Source organism: Magnolia sinica, chromosome 8, assembly GCF_029962835.1.
Source record: "Magnolia sinica isolate HGM2019 chromosome 8, MsV1, whole genome shotgun sequence".
In the NCBI taxonomy this organism is placed as follows: domain Eukaryota; kingdom Viridiplantae; phylum Streptophyta; class Magnoliopsida; order Magnoliales; family Magnoliaceae; genus Magnolia; species Magnolia sinica.
In genome coordinates this window covers 13,919,603-13,936,059 of record NC_080580.1, presented here as the reverse complement: position 1 = coordinate 13,936,059, position 16,457 = coordinate 13,919,603, and the positions used below count along the sequence as shown (strand labels likewise).

Below are 16,457 nucleotides of genomic sequence, written 5' to 3'. Positions count from 1 at the left end.
ATCATCGATCTTGCTATGCATGAATTCCATCAGATGCTAAATGCAAATGGTAAACAGTAACACAATGCTATGACATAATTTCCGCATCCCAACATCTTACAATGTTGAAGTTTATAAAGAAAATAAGAATGTAGCAAAACAATCATGTCACTACAACAAAACCGAGCATAACCAGCACTTTGGGGTTGACCTATGGTCAAGGAATATAAAGAAACTAACAGCCTTCGAGGTTCTACCTAAACTGGATATATCTGCCGACCTAGCCATGGATAAGCTAACCTTCTCCAAGAGAGAGAGTGATTATGAATGCAGCTAGGGAGCTAGGGAAGATGACGGATTTTGGACAGGGTCGCGTCAGGTGGTGCACGATTGGGACTGGTGGTGTGTGATTGGCGTTTTGCCAGAGTTTGGGGTGGCGGCAATGGGGCTGTTGGTGCGTGATTGGATCTATGTCTGGTGGTCGGGGGTTTTTCTGGGCTAGGTTTAGTTGGGTTTGCAGTGGTGGATCGGAGATGGAGCAGGAAGTTGCTGCAATTTGGGTTGTTGACGCTATTTGTAGGGTTTGCCAGAAAGGGGTTTGCAGATTGGGGATGGGAATTGAGAATTGGATAGGGGATGGGGTTTGGATAGGGGTTTGTTAGATCATTGCTTTACTCATGCATATGCGGATTGGCATGAAGGATGACTCTTTTGCTGGGCCCTCCAGGCTGTGAAAAAACCACACTCTTGTGTTTACTTGCAGGGAGGGTAGATCACTCTCTCAAGGTCTATATCCTTTCTTTGATCCTTTCTTTATTGGGTTACTGATTTCCCGGCTACTTCATTTACTTACTAATTGAAATTTCTAGTATGAATTTAGGCAATTTGTCCCCACCTTTTCTATTATTATTCTCATTTTTCTTCATGGCCCCTCTTCATATATATTGTCATTGAGATATCTATTTGAAAATGGATGTCTTGTTATTTATCAGTTTTTATTCTTTTGCATAATTGTTGTGATTTTTTGTCTAAAAGTTGCCATCCACATCTGTGTATGAAGACTCTGATCATCTACTATCCTTTTCATTTGTTAGTTTTGCTTCTTTTAGGATCTCTTTGGATGCTTTGTTGAACCGTATTGCAATTATTCAAATTCATTATGAGAAGATTATGGCCAATTTGTGACTGGCACCATTTTAATTTGTTGTAATTCCATGGGCTTTTAAGTTGGCCAGTTGGACTTGAAATGACAATAATTGTGATTTGAGTGGCTAGCCTCACTAGTCATTTACTCATTGAATTGAACTATTGCAATTCAATTTTGGGTGAGCATCCAAACACGGCCTTAACTGTTGGGACTTGGAGTCCGATATTAGTTTTCTTCCCCCATGCTTATTACATTTCTTTTCCTTTTTCTCTATGGGTTTTGTATCAGTTCCTCAATTAGATTTTGGGATTTATAGTTTTAGATTCTCTCTAGCTATTCTTTTGGACAAGTGTTCTCCATTTTGTTTGTCTTTTGCTTATTTTCCTTGGCTGTCAAATATTTAAGCTCAGTTCTGCATTTCTGTTTTGTTCTTCAACAGGTGGAATGAGAGGTCTCCTATAATGTGTTTAGGTTAGATGAATTTATCCCTCGGAAAACATCAGCATAAATTAGCCAACATGACTTGCACATGATTGTATAACAATGCACCCTGAATGCAATTAACTCTAGTATGATGTGAATGCAATTGACTCTAGTCCGATTTTATTTTATTTTTTTCCATTTCCATTAATGACAATTTGAATGCATTTAAAATGGCAGGAGAACCAGTATGCTATAGTAGATGCTTGCTACCCTCAGTCAGTATGTTACGATTGCACTCACTTTGAATGTTTCAAAGTTATGTTGTTTTCATAGTTAAAGATAATTGTGAAGCATCCACTTTTTTTCTTTAGTTGTTTTCATGATTTTGATATGTGATTTTTCCCTGAATTGGCTTCTGTAGGGATGGAGATATATTTAGTTTTGTGCTTGTAAATCTAATGGTTCATAGCCATTGTCATTCATGAAAACCTTACCCAAATATTCATTTTATTTGTATTTCTTTAGTTGTTTGTAGAATTTTGGTAGGGAACCTTCTCCCCCCCCCCCAAAAAAAAAAAAAAAAAACTAGAGAGAGAGAGAAGAAAATCAGTGGTGTGAGTCTTCTTTTTTTTTCTATGCATTATTTAAATATCTGCCTTGCAGACACTCCTTTGGTGGGGGTTGTGAAGCATGGGATGCTTCCAATGCCTTAAAAAAGGCTGAGGGCAATGAGGGGAGGAAGTGGTACTGGCTGTGATTTGATGCACTTATGTTGCATGTTGTCGATAAAAAGCATGTAAAAAGTGGGGAATGGGGTTTTGGGTTTTTTTTTTCCCTCAATGTTGGGAATGCCTTTTGGGATTGTGCTTTCACTGTTACTTTTGTGTTGGGGCCATAAAGACAGACATTGTTGTGGTATCAAAAGGAATCTGTTCATGGATTGTTTCTTCTTGGCTATTAACTATGATGAGAATGACATTAGATGGATATAATCTGTCATATAGATTGTTGCTTTTATAGATAAACTTTTATAATTTTTGTAGCTTCCTTATGTTATTGTAGGTTCATTACCTACGAAAATTTGACAGTTACACAGGAGTGGCCAATCTTAGTAGCTGCAAGGATGGAGTGAAGGAGATGGTGCAAACTATTCAGGGAGGATTCTGTAATGGGGATGGAATGTCAAATCTCCTCATACGACACAGTCTGCTGTCTCAAAAAGTCTTCAGCAGGAAAAAATTGAAGTACCATTGCCTTCATAACAACTTGGCACAGTGCAAGGCAGAGCGTGCAAGTTGGTGATTGGCAATGGTAGTTCCGGAAATTATATCAAAGATGATGTGGAAAATTGAAGATAAATGTCAAGAGGCTCTGTCAACCTCACCGAGTGGCATGGTTTCAGTATGAGAACAAAATCAACTTGAATCAAACAGATTTCAAGCCAAGACACTAGGAAACTCGTTCATGAGTGTGATTAGGTTCCTTCAATTTGGTCTTTGAGCTAGCTTCAAAAAAACCCCAAGTAGGCATTCTCATCAACCTAAACACTTACATAAATCCTTACCTATTGATGTGAACTTGCAATCGACGCACTTCTCTATTGAAACAAAGATTACCAGATTTTGTTCTGAGACACTGTTTTTGTCATCTAAAAAACATAATTTCTTATCATTGATTTATGTTCTCTTTTTTAGTAATTTTCAGGTAACAAGTTTTAGAAATTCCAATCTTAGTTCTATAAAATGTTTGAAATTTCCATTACTGCACATTTGGGAAGTACCATCCCAACCTCCTTAATTATTGGCCTTTTTTTAATTTTTTTTAAAAAAATTTAACTATACTCTTATCCATGTTTTATATTGAACGGAACTTCTTCTCAAGATACTGGAAAACCAATTGTAGATGCTTCTTTGGGAGAGATTATGACTATATGTGAGAAGATCACTTGGCTTCTTATAGATCTGCTATCATAAAAGTCAGTATACTTTACCAAATTATGTGATATTTAAAGCATGTTGTAAGTTTTCCTGTCCATGCATAGGCCTTGCACGATAGCAAACACAGTGGGCTTCTATCTCTTAAAGTTAGTGCCTTGACTTGAGAAATGCTAATGTCATCTTCCTCATTCTGCTTCGCCTTTTGTATAATTTATTTCAGGGACATTTGGTCAGGTTTTGGAATGCTGGGACAGGGAAAAAAGAGATGGTAGCCATCAAAGTTGTCCGTGGTATTAAGAAGTACTGGGAGGTTGCGATGATTGAAATTGATGTGCTTCAACAGCTTATAAAAATGATAAGAATGGCACTCGGTAAGTCTCCCTCATAATTATCATGATTTAAATTTCATATTATGCCTTTATGTTGCTGGATGGAACTCAAATAGGTTTAAATGTAAAATATAAAATCGGGTGTATTCCTTGCAGTTGTGTGCAAATAAGTATTTTGGGATTTAGAAACAGCTAGATCAGCTGCCTTAAAAGGTAGAGATTGATTTGAGACAGCTAGTAATCCATCCCAAAAGTCCATTAAGTGGGTGTTTGGATTCATGTGTGTAGAAGCCCAATTTGGATGGAAGTTCATTAGGCAACTTGTGAAACTCTAAGGTTGTTAGAGTATTTAGGAACAGGAAAGGAGAAGTGCATTTGGCATTTTTGTGTCCATCTTCTTTAAAAATGCTGCTTTTAGTTGATATATATGCCTATATTTATCCATTTCTATTGCATTCTTGTAGCTTAAAGAAAGATATGGGAAACTAACTTAGAGTGAAACAAGCTGCAAATCTCATCAAATTCTCAGACTTGTGAGCCCTGCTTTGGCTATAAAAGTTACTTCTGACGAAGATTTGGTTGCAGAAATTGAAAAAACTGATAATATTAATTTCCATTAATTAATGGATTCCTGCAGACAATTGAAAGTTCTGCTTGTGTGTTTTTTTAACAAGGAAAATTCAAGCACCGTTGCTGCCAGCAAGGTATGGCATTACCTCTCTCTCTCTCTCTCTCTCTCTCTCTCTCTCTCTCTCTCTCTCTCTCTCTCATGTCATGTTATGTATTACTTTTCTTAGTGCATGTTAATGGCAAATGGATGATTGATGATTTTTTTTTTCCTGATTTATTAATATTTTCTCCTGATGTTTTTCAATTTTTTAAGAAATCAAAAAAAATAATAATAAAAATAATAATAATAATAATAAAATCCTACAATTTACAATATGATTTGCAATCTGATACAATTTGAGCCCTATTATGTTTCATGATATGCTAAAGATTTTAACAACATTGGTCCAGGAGCATGAATGTATGTCTCACGAAGTTAGTCTATTGGGAATTTGGGACACCAAACAAGGTCAATGGAACAGTGAGAGGCGATCAAAGGAAGAATGGACAAAAGGAATAGGGAGAAGGAAGTCTACTACAGGGAGAGTTTTGAGTTTAATGGAAGAAGCAATACCTTCTGAAATCTGTTTGGTGAGGGGAGATACCAATGGAAAAGAGATTCGAAGAATTAGAGATCTGTTTTGGTGAGGGTGATACCAATGGCAAAGAGATTCAAAGAATTATGGTATCATTACCTAGGAACCAACCAAAGAAGTACAGTGAACCAAATACAAAGTGTGGCCAGGGGATCTACATGTCAAAGAAAATGTTATAGGTAATCTAAAGGATTTAGTGATGCTTGGATGATACCTTGATAAAACTCATGCTCAATTCATTGCTTAGCTGGCCAAGACTAAATAACTTCACCAATCCTTTTTCTTTTATATCTTATTTAACTGTGACACATTGAACCCCTGACTACAATGTTAAAACACTTTAGATGCTACAGCCCTGGGCAAATACAAAATGCATAATGTAATTATATCTAATCCAGTTTAACACTTCAATTGAAGTAGAAACACCATACTCATGCCATATCAATGCCCTACGATTGTTGAACTGGGATCATACTTGAAAATAGCATGCCTCAAGATTGAAAGAAAGGATAATAATCTACGTATTACTTACAGCTACCATTGCTAAAGCAATAGAGAAACCAACTTTGCACGTAAACAATCTTCCATACATTGCAAGACAGTACGTCAAACAGAACAAAATAGAAACATAAAAAAAGGGGAAGATAAGTATACCATCTGCCCTTGCTTTGCAGATTTCTTTATCTCAAGAATAAGCTTCTTCTCTTGCGTTTGTAGACCTTGCCTCTCCCTTTCTATCTCTCTAATAGATTTGTCTAGCATTCTCTTATTCTCCCTAAGGAGTTCTGCATAACAGCAGCAGCCAACAAGCATTAACTTGTTAATTTCTGACGAGTAAAACTATAACCATATGACTGTTTTTCATGTTCAAATAAATTGAACTACAGTAATTTCAATCAATATAAAAAATCAAGTGATGATGCTAGACCCACCCACTCAAACTAAGGGACCAGCCCCAATTTGCAAGCACTATTGTTTCAAGTCCAAAAGTGCTTAGGGAGTTGAGATGGATGAGTGGCAAGACGAGGAAGGACAGAATTAGAAATGCATGCATTCAAAGGAACTTCAGAGTAGCACCAATAGGTAATAAGATGAGGCAAAGTAGATGTAGGTTGTTTGGTCATGTGACAGAGACCAAGAACTACGATGGCTAGGAGTGAGTTGGTACAACTTGAAGGCTCTAAAATGGCAAGGGAAAGGCCCAAAAGGACGTTGATGGAGGTAGTAAGAACAGACTTCATGACCTACGGCCTAACTGAATGTCCAGCCCTTGATAGGATGAAGTGGCAGAACAGGATTCATTTAGCTGACCCCAATTTTGAGAGAGAGAGATTCTTCAAATCTTCTCATTTCTCAAGCAAGCCCTTATAGCCTGTATAATTCCTTGGAATAGTGTTATTAAACAAATTGGAAAAAATGCCAAAGTAGGGTGCGTGCATATGAAGTAGGAACCATTAAACGCTACCACAGCATGAGAGTTTTTCCTCATTAATCATCTTTCTTAACGAATGCGGTCTTATGGTGCGACACATGGAAATTCCTAATAAAATATTAGATCTACTTAAATGAACAAAAACAATATTCCTAATTTTATGCTCCAAAAAGATCCTTTTAAGAATAGAGACCAAATGAAATTCGTTTATGAAAGTTGATAAAAATAGAATTCTAAGGGATCTACAAATTTTAGTTTGATTTTCAATCTAGAAAGGAAAAAATAATTTATTGTAAAAAAATAAAAAATAAAAAAGAGTGATTCTCCACACGCTCAACCTGGTACTTTGGAAGGAAGGAGACTTTTCTACTTAACACCACTTCCACACATCATGGTTAGCAAGCTTGTTTGCCATTGCAGAACCTTGACTGCTTGCAAATTTCCCCTTTTCAATGACAGGCAGCAGTTGGGCTGTAAGTACAATGTTCAGGATGATGCCAAGATCTTATTGGCTTGTACGACATGTTCAACAGAGATGTATTGATGTGTAATCGGCTCCTTTCTATTCTTTGCAGTTAACTACTTGAGAATGTCCTTCAAATTTTGATCCAGTTGTGGTACATGAGTGTGCCTCATGTTTGTGTTATTTGATATGAGGGAATTCCCGTGCTCAGTGGTTTCTCTCCCAGCTGTCCTCCAATGATCATCCTTTGTTTTCTTGCCTTTCTGTATGCATTTATTAGCAGGCGGGGTGTTAGTATTGGAGGGACCGTGCTAGCATGTGAGCAGTGTTCAGAGTATCGGAACCATGCATCAGTGTTCAGAGTATCAGAACCATGCATCAGTATCACTGACACTCAGAAAAAATATCTGTTAATTGTCAGAAAATGGTCATAGCCTTAAGTGTTGTTATCATGGCTGTTATGAACATTATTTCACATAAGCTGCTATAATAGGTGTCACATGGTAGGCCATTATAGCAGGTACTTAACAAGATCCCTCTTAAACTGTTATGGACCACTGTTAACCAACTTGAGTTTCCTTCCATTGGTATTCATGTTGACGATCTACACTCCAAATCACAACTACACTACTTTTTGTTTGATGAGGGTGGGTTTGACTGAACCACATGCAATTTAAGGCTTCATCACAAACAATATCAAAATATCTATAATAACAATAATTAGTTTCAACATTTCCTCTTGACTAAACCGTGTTCACAATTCCATTCGCCTATGCATCCAAGGGCAGTGTTCACATTGAGGGAAAATGGCCTACAGACAAAAAAAGTTTCAAAAGAAAGCAATCGGATTGGTGAAAAAGAAACTTATTTAAAAATACCGGAAGAAAATCTCAAAATGAAGCAAATTAAGTCGATGAGTCGGCATTGGCCTTCATTGTTGGAGTGTTGATAGCGGGATGTGGTCCTGAATGTCACCAATTTTGGGTACTTTACACATCATACGTTTCATATAATCATTAGTTTAGTTTGTTTGAACCATGCGAGGGCAATTCCATATTAATGGGAAAACCAGAATTTGTATTTCAATTGGTGCAGGTTCAGTGCATATAAAAAGATGTTTCATGGAATGACTAAGACACTTGAGAAAGCCATTAAAAAAACTAAAAATAAATAAAAATAAAATAAATCAAGACACTTGAGAATGATTCAACCTACATGGATAGTTCAATGTGCCCATCAGTGCCTGATCCAGAGATGTGGATCATCCAAGGCACATTAGCACGGGATACTCCTATTCGAACTGGAGTTTGAAACCAAACTTCTCCTTAGGAGGATAGCTGGGGATAGTAGACTATGCAAAATAGTCTATTAAATTGCATCTGTGGGAGTTTTGTGCTCTCATTGCCAGTCCCAAACCTGGATAAAGTAGGGTTCAGGTTGGCAGCCGGTGTCAAACTCATGCCAGAATTTCCATCATGAATCTAAGGAACAGGATTCATGTAGCCAACCCCAATTAACTGGGATAAGGCTTAGATGATGATGACAACTTAAGAATGATTCACATGTGCTGAATTTAACCAATATTCAGTTTCAGCTTTGCAATTGGATTTCAACAGTCACAAGTTCATTAGACAAGGTGGAAAGATAAGAGTTGTCAAATGAGTTTTAGTAGTCATGAAATTTGGGCTGGGATCTTGTGCAAAATCGTTTGGAAGCACTGATTTTGATTGTATACATCCAGAGAGTGTAAGAAGGCAAGGAGGTCAAGGAATTTGTGCATGTCTTTAGTCCCATGGTTGAATGTGTCATTGTTGGTCATAGCAACGACATATTGGATTTCATACGAGATAACAGTGCTGATTTGGTTTTTGGCAGAGTGGATTTTGAGATTGATCCTAAGGAAGCAGTTTAGCTCCAGAGATTTCTTGGCCAAACATTTGAAAGTGGAGTACACTTTGAAAAAGGTGAACACAAAGGAAAATGAAGTTGACATGGACAGCGTGTTGAGTTTGCTAGAGAAGTCGGGATCCTACTTCTCTAGGCTTCAAAATAAACAAAGGATGAATGGTTGGCATGGCAAGATTGTTGATTTTACCACAAGGCTGAGACAGTTGGTATGTGGTACAAAAATCGCATTTTCCAGAAACAAACCTTGTGTCTTACTTTTGCAAAGGAACTTGCATCTTATTAAAGAGAAAAGTTGGATGCCATAGGTGAGCAGAAAGGCTGATAAGGTTGGCGAGGTCAGTGTTGGACTTGCAAGAGAGTTTAGGTTGCACTTAAGTTCTCTAGGTTTCAAAAGAAACGAGTGTTGTAATGGATTATTAGCATCAAGACTGAGATTATTAGTTGCATGAGCTTAAGGGGAGAAATGGGATTGCCGTTGGAAATAAAGCTTGCCTTTTGAAGAGAGAAAAGGTTTGGTTTTGAGGATCTTAGCTGTCCACAATTCTAAAGAGCAGTTCGAGGTACTTTCAGCATGGCAAAAGAATGGCTGGATGGAAGGTACTCGTCGGTTTTGTTAGAGAACTAAGATTGGATGGTGAACACAGGTCCATACCCTAATGCAAATAGAATCATATAGATTGAAACTAATTGCATGTGCTGAATTCTGCAGAGCAGATTAGAAGCAAAAAGATGATAAATGGAAAGATAAATATGTGGATATTGGGGGTCATGGCCCATCAACTTGGCTTTTGGTGAGGGGCATTTTTCAAAGGCAAAATTGTTGTGTCACATGTTAAATTGGAGGGCATGTTTCTATGGATAAAAATGTCTTTTCACTTATGTCTACAAGTTAGGGCAGGGATGGGTAGGGTTTTCCCTTGTGCTAGCAAGAATGAGAGGGGAGACGGTTTCTCTCCAAGGGTGAGTTTTCCTCATGAATTGGCAAGGTTGCGGAGAGAAGAGGTGGGATGGTTTTCCCGAAAGTTCTCTTAGTGCATGATAAGAAGAGGCTAGAGATGTGTATGTTCATTGTATTTGAGCATTGTCTTTCTTGTATCTTGTTGTTCTCCTCATTTTTTGGTGGAATTATTTGTCGGTTTCTCATGGATGTGGTCACGATGTGACAAACCATGTATCTCTTGTGTCTCATTCTCTACTCTTTTTCATGTACACCCAAATCTATAGTGATGATTATTTCACATTGTTTTTGTACAATTGCTTATGCACATGATCAAAGCGCTTCCACAAGTGGGAATTTGGTTCATTTACCGGATTGATGAACAGTGGAGTCACCCCACACAAAGCTGGTGGTGTACTTATGTGGATTCAAACCTCTACAATAAAAATCCCATGGCAGGAAATTTAAAGAAAATATTTTCTTATTTTATAAGATCATGGAACCTAGTTCATATACGGAACCTGCTAACCCATTTATAGGCTGAATTACATAAGCATCCAAGTGAAGATACACCAAGTTGAGATTAACACATCGCATTGTGGCATTGACATAGCACGCTATTTTATTGGTCCTGTATAACACTACTCTAGCAGGGATGAGAAACCTAACCCTATGGTATCTAATTGCAACCTACCCTATGGTATCCAATTGCAACCTACACTCAAAAGTTGTATTTTTCTCTCTGAAATACTGAGATATTTATCTTACCAATTTGCATGTATGTAGGTGCATACCATGCGGAACTCAGTATATCCTGGATTTATCTTTCGAAAATGATTTTGGCACCCTCTCCAAAACTCTGACAGGCAAATACACCCATCCTTAAAGCTTTTGGTGATACACTAGCAAGCACTGTACAACTACATAACCAAAAGTGGAAAGAATGGGTGGATCAGGATGCATCAGTCAAAGCAGGTGTGGATGGTGGCTTCCTTGTGCTTTTACCATCTCATCTCTTGAATCTTGTTGTGGTTGCCTGATTTCTACTCTAGTTTATGATTATCACACACATGGTTTTAGGTATTCAATTGGCCACTAGAACCACTGAACAATATGATAATCGGGTTTCAGGTTGCAGGGTTGGATTATATAGTGAAAGGATTCTAACTCAGCGCATGGTCTTTAATTCAACTACAAGACTAGTAATCACCCAGAACCTGTTGGTGGGTTAACCTACAACCAGCCTCTCATGACAAAGGTGTGGCCCATCACCTGGCTCAAAACAAGAATGGTCCACTGATAGGCCACCCTGGACAGAAACAATGGATGTCAAAGTTGCAGATGCTAACAGTCCAATCCAACATGCCAGTGTAGCCAGTTGTTAGGATTTGCATTTGATGTATGGAAGGGGACATGAGAATAAATCTGGGCTGTTTGATTTTATTTGCTGAGATGCTTTTTATTTGTTTCCTATTTAGTATCACACTGCGTGTTCAAGTTCTATGAGAATAAGGGAAGGAAGTTGGATCTTTTCCCTAATTTCTTCATTCAGTGTTTGCACCTAGGATAGAGGTTTCCTCTCAAAGTAGGAGCCGCGGTAGATTCTACTCATTTTAGAGTACAGATCTACCAATTTGGTATCAGTGCCGGATCTTCGGCATTGCCAAAGCAACAACCAGAGAATTCCACCCATTGAGGACAAGGTGGGGCGATTGGAAGAGGGACTACAGCAGCATTTCGATTCCTTGTGCAAGATCAAAGAAACTTTGGCTGCCATGAGTCTGCGGTACAATTAGTTGGCAACTTCAGTCCTTGAGGATTGAAAGCCTGATCGAGATGGCTGATCTGAGGGGTTTAACGGTGGGACCAGTAGAGATGGTGAGGTACCAATTCAGGCACACTACAATACCTTGACTTTCTAGAGCTTAGAAGTAAAGCTCTGACCAGTTGGATCTATTGCACGGAACAATTTTTTCAATTCCAAAAAACAACCGACAGGTAACAATCAACAAGTTCTCAGAGCATTTTTCCATTTGGAAGGTGATGCCATAAATGGTATGAAAAGATGCAAGCCTCACTTTCTTGAACACATTCCATCAAGGCTCTTTGCATACGATTCAGACCCAGTTATTATGAGGATTTCGACACATCCCTCTTGAAACTATGACAAACCTGATAAGCCTGGGAGTATCAAATAAATTTTAAGAGATGCTAACCGTGTCAAAGAGTAAGTTGAAAAGGCAGTGGTCAGATACTTTATTAGTAGGCTGAAGGTGGAGATCGGGTCTGAAGTTCAGATGTTTCGGCCTACCACATTCGTGGTAACAATTGGTTTGGCATGCAAGCAGGAAGAAAAGCTTCAACACATTCAGTGCACTGTTCAGGAGGTTATGTTGGAGATCTTAGTACATGCACTGTTTGACTGTCTCCGCCACACAATGAGAATGTCTGGACTTTTGAAACGCCAATTGGGTGTCGATTTTGATCAGTTCAGGGGAGTACACAACCTCATTAATGAATGGTTGGCACACAGCCTAAATTGCCCCATTCAAAGCACTGCATCGTTTGCAGTGAGGGTTGTTGATGGTAACTAGTTGGAGTATATGAGCCGTTGGATAGTGTCAAGCTGGAAATACAGCAGTACCGCTTCGTAACCAACATGTATTTATTGTTGGTTAAAGGAGCAGACCTCGCGCTTGAAGTCCTGTGACTACAATAGATTGGTCCCCTCCATTAGATTCTCGACAAGCTCACCATGGATTTCACAGTGAAACGAGACTCCTACCGGATGATGGGGCAACCTAGTGGGGGAGCTCGTCTCGTTAATTTGCACTCGATGGAACAATTACTGTGACACCAACCGAATGGCCTGGTCATGCAGTTGGTAGCTTCTAGTGACAAAAGGTAAATCAAATCCTACACCTCCCAATTTCATTAAAATTCTTGAAAATTGCTGTTATTTTTACAGAACCAAGGGGTCCACAAGATCACAAGATGACCACTATAGAGTAGGCACAAAGTACAAACTTTCAAACCTATCGATACCCCCATACTTGGAAAAACAAACTTGAAAGAATAGTTCACAAGATGCTCGAAAACAGGGATCATATGGCCAAGTGTGAGTCCCTATCCGTCACCAATTTTGCTTGTTCAGAAGAAGGATGGGCACATGGCAGTATTGTGTTGATTGGCGTACCCTTAATAACACTATTGCAAAGGACAGGTTTCTCTTACCAATGATTAATGAATTACTTGATTAATTGCATGGTGTGTGCTATTTTTTAAACCTCCATCTTTGATCCATATATAATCAAATATGCATATTGAAAGAAGATATTCCAAAGACAACTTTCCACACTCACGAAGGGCATTATGAGTCCCTTGTGATACCGTTTAGTCTCACAAATGCACCTTCAACTTCCCAGAGTATGATGAATGATATTTTCAGCCCTAACTACAGCTATTTTAAAGTATTCTTCGATGATATTCTAGTGTATAGTTCTACGTGAATGACGAAACAAGGCATGATATATTTTCTCTAATTTCTCTATTCAATGCTTGCACTAGGAGAGAGGTTCCCTCTCGAAGTAGGACCCACCGTAGATTCTACTAATTTTAGAGTAGAGATCTACCACCTATCCAAAAAGTGGACCAGCCCAATGCTCTTCATACAAGTAATTTTCACAATTGGGGCCACCTTTTGACTGGCTCAAATGCACATGTAAGACAGTGGGTGTTAGGAACCTAACCAATGCGCCAAAATCCCCAGGACCAATGGAACATAAGTTAGGCTCCTTAAACCCTTGGGATCATAACATTCCACCACACTCTAAAGCTGACATTTATGGTGGCACTCACTCTGGCCTCTTTTCTAGGTAGCCCTTTCCAGGGCATGGCGGCTGCACTCTGGTTATCCAAGTAGACCTTTCCACTTTGTGGCTACACTTTGGTTGCCCTTTCCATGCCACGGCGGCTTTCACTCGAACACAGGACGTGGTGTTAGCTCTGATAACAATTGTTAAGAACCTAACCAATGCGCCAAAAGGCTCTGATACCAATTGTTAAGAACATAACCAATGCGCCAAAAGCCCCATAACTGATGGAACATGTAAAGTTAGGCTCTTTAAACCTTTGGGATCGTAACAGTGGGTGCGTTAAGGCAACATACAACAAGCTGTAGGAGATCATTAAGGGCCTGTTTGGCCAGGCAGATCCCACAGTATTAGGAGGGATGGGATCGACAATATCCTGGGATAGGCATGACGAGCCAAACAGATCCGGTGAACTTGTCCCGGGATATGAGCAATCCCATGGATCTTAAGACAATCCACTGACATCACCATCATTACCTTAAAATTGATCCTATCCCTTGTTGGATGGATTGGAAGGTAAAATCCCAGGATATGCATGGCGTGCCAAACAGACCCATTGAACTTGTCCAGGGATATAAGCAATCCCATGGATCTTAAGACAATCCACTGACACCACCATCATTACCTTAAAATTGATCCCATCCCTCCTAATACCATGGGATCTGCCTGACCAAACAGGCCCTAATGTAACCACAAATCTAAAGCAATTTGAAATTAACAAAGATCTGTAAAATCCTCAATTGGGAAATAATCATGATTATGAGTACTATGATATTCTCGATTCATCAAAAGAATTCTTACAAACAATCAAATCATCCAACTAATTCCTTAATTACGCGTTTTCATTCAGTTCGTGTTCTAAATTTCAATACTGATAGAGAATTTTAAATAAATAAATAAATAAATAAAAGAATAAATCATAGCTCATTGAAATAAAATTTCATTTAAGAGAATTAGAATATCAAAAAAAAATTACAGAAGGGGTATAAGATTGGGAAGATGTATATTACCTGCCGAAGTCTTTCGCTTGCCGAAGAGGAAACTCATGGTGGGAATTCCGACGCGGATTGCAAGCATTGAAGAGAGGTGGATGAGGGTATGAAGAGATGGAAAAATCCGTTCTTTTTATTTTCAGCATTCTCGAAAGGTTGCTTCGCTCGATCAATGGTCTGGCTTGTTATTTACGTGGTATTGGTTTTGCATGGGTTGTCGACTCGAGGATAGGCATGAGTTTTAACTGAGAAAAAATGGGGCCCACGTGTCAATGATCTAGACCGTAAATATGTCGGACTGGCTGGGGCGGGGAAACGGATTGGCTACTCCCCCTGACACCAACTCCGTGGCTGGTGGTCGGTGCTCTATGGGCCCCAACATGATGTATGTATTTCATCCATTCCGTTCATCCATTTTTACATATCATTTTATTGTTTGATCCCAAAAATGAGAGGGATATAAATCTCAGGTGGACCACACCACATGAAAACAATAGTGATTGGATATCAACCATTAAAATCCTCCTATGGCCCACTATACTGTTTATTTGACATCCAATCTGTTGATTAGGTCATTAAGGGCCAGATGAAGAGAAAAAACAAATATCAGCTTGATCCAAAACTTTTATGGCCCCCAAAATGTTTTTAAGGGTCTACCCTCATTCAACACTGTTTCCTATGCTGTGGTCCCCTAGAGATTTGGATATATCTCATTTTTGTACCTACACTGTAAAATGATCTGTAAAAATAGATGGATGGAATGGATGAAACACATACATCATGGTGTGGCCCACGTAGCACTGACCACTAGCCATTGGTTGGTGTGCTGGGAGTAGCCAATCCGTTCCACTAGGGCGGACGTGGACTTCCTGCGAAAGCATTTCCCAGGAAGTTCCTACGCAAGGATGTTGGATGGGGGAAGTCGATTGCACAGGGTCCACAAAGATGGAAACGGATTGGCTACTCCCCTAACACCAGCCAGTGGCTGGTGGTCAGTGCTCCGTGGGCCCTACCAAGATGTATTTGTTTCATCCATGCCATCCATCTAATTTTACAGTTCATTTTACAGTATGAGACCAAAAAAAAAAAAAAGATATATCCCAATCTTAAGTAGACTACATTACAGGAAATAGTGTTGAATGATCGTTGACCATTAAAAAAAAAAAAAAAATTTGGGGCCATAAAAGTTTTGGATCAAGGTGATTTTTGTTTTTTCCCTTCATCTGGGCCTGTATGACCTAATCAACATATTGGATGCCAAATAAACAGTACAGTGGGCCTCAGGGAGATTTTAATGATGGATATCCAATCACTATTGTTTTCATGTGGTGTGGTGTACCTGAGATTTATATACCTCTCATTTTTGAGATCAGGTCATAAAATAATCTTTAAAAATGGATGAATGGAATGGATGAAACACATACATCATGGTGGGGCCCACGGAACACCGACCACCAGCCACGGGGCTGGTGTAAGGGGAAGTAACCAATCCGTTTCCCACAAAGATGCTGGATGGGGGAAGCGGATTGGCTGGTGTACCTAACACCAGAAATATAGTTGCTGTATTAACGTTAGTAAGTACTGTGGATTTGATTATAAGGTATTTGTTATATCCAAACCGTCCATCCATTTGGCGAGCTCGTCTAATTATGGCTTGACATGAAAAATAAGACAGATCTAATTATCAAGTGGACTACACTGCAAAAAGCAGTAGGGGATTGAACGTCTACCATTGAAACCCTTTTTGGGGTCACGAAGTTTTGGATCAATATGAAATTTGATTTTCCTCTTCATTCAGGACTTTGTGACCTTAGGAACAGATTGGATGGAAAA

General features: G+C 39.0%; 1 protein-coding gene across 5 annotated transcripts; it reads right to left on the bottom strand.

Moving 5' to 3' along the window:
• Positions 1-4,784: 4,784 nt before the first annotated feature.
• LOC131252934 (uncharacterized) lies at positions 4,785-14,901 on the bottom strand. 5 transcript variants are annotated; one of them, XM_058253729.1, is made up of 3 exons: positions 14,643-14,872; positions 7,665-7,726; positions 4,785-5,805 (listed from the first exon to the last, which is right to left on the bottom strand). In XM_058253729.1, the coding sequence occupies exons 1-3, from the start codon at positions 14,768-14,770 to the stop codon at positions 5,627-5,629; spliced, it is 369 nt and encodes a 122-aa protein (XP_058109712.1). In that variant the 5' UTR covers positions 14,771-14,872; the 3' UTR covers positions 4,785-5,626. The 5 variants fall into 5 exon arrangements, 2 of the variants coding, with proteins under 2 accessions (XP_058109712.1, XP_058109713.1); XR_009174754.1 differs by lacking the exon at positions 7,665-7,726 and having other exon boundaries at positions 14,643-14,901; XR_009174755.1 differs by lacking the exons at positions 4,785-5,805; positions 7,665-7,726 and adding an exon at positions 13,610-13,765 and having other exon boundaries at positions 14,643-14,901.
• Positions 14,902-16,457: the final 1,556 nt, after the last annotated feature.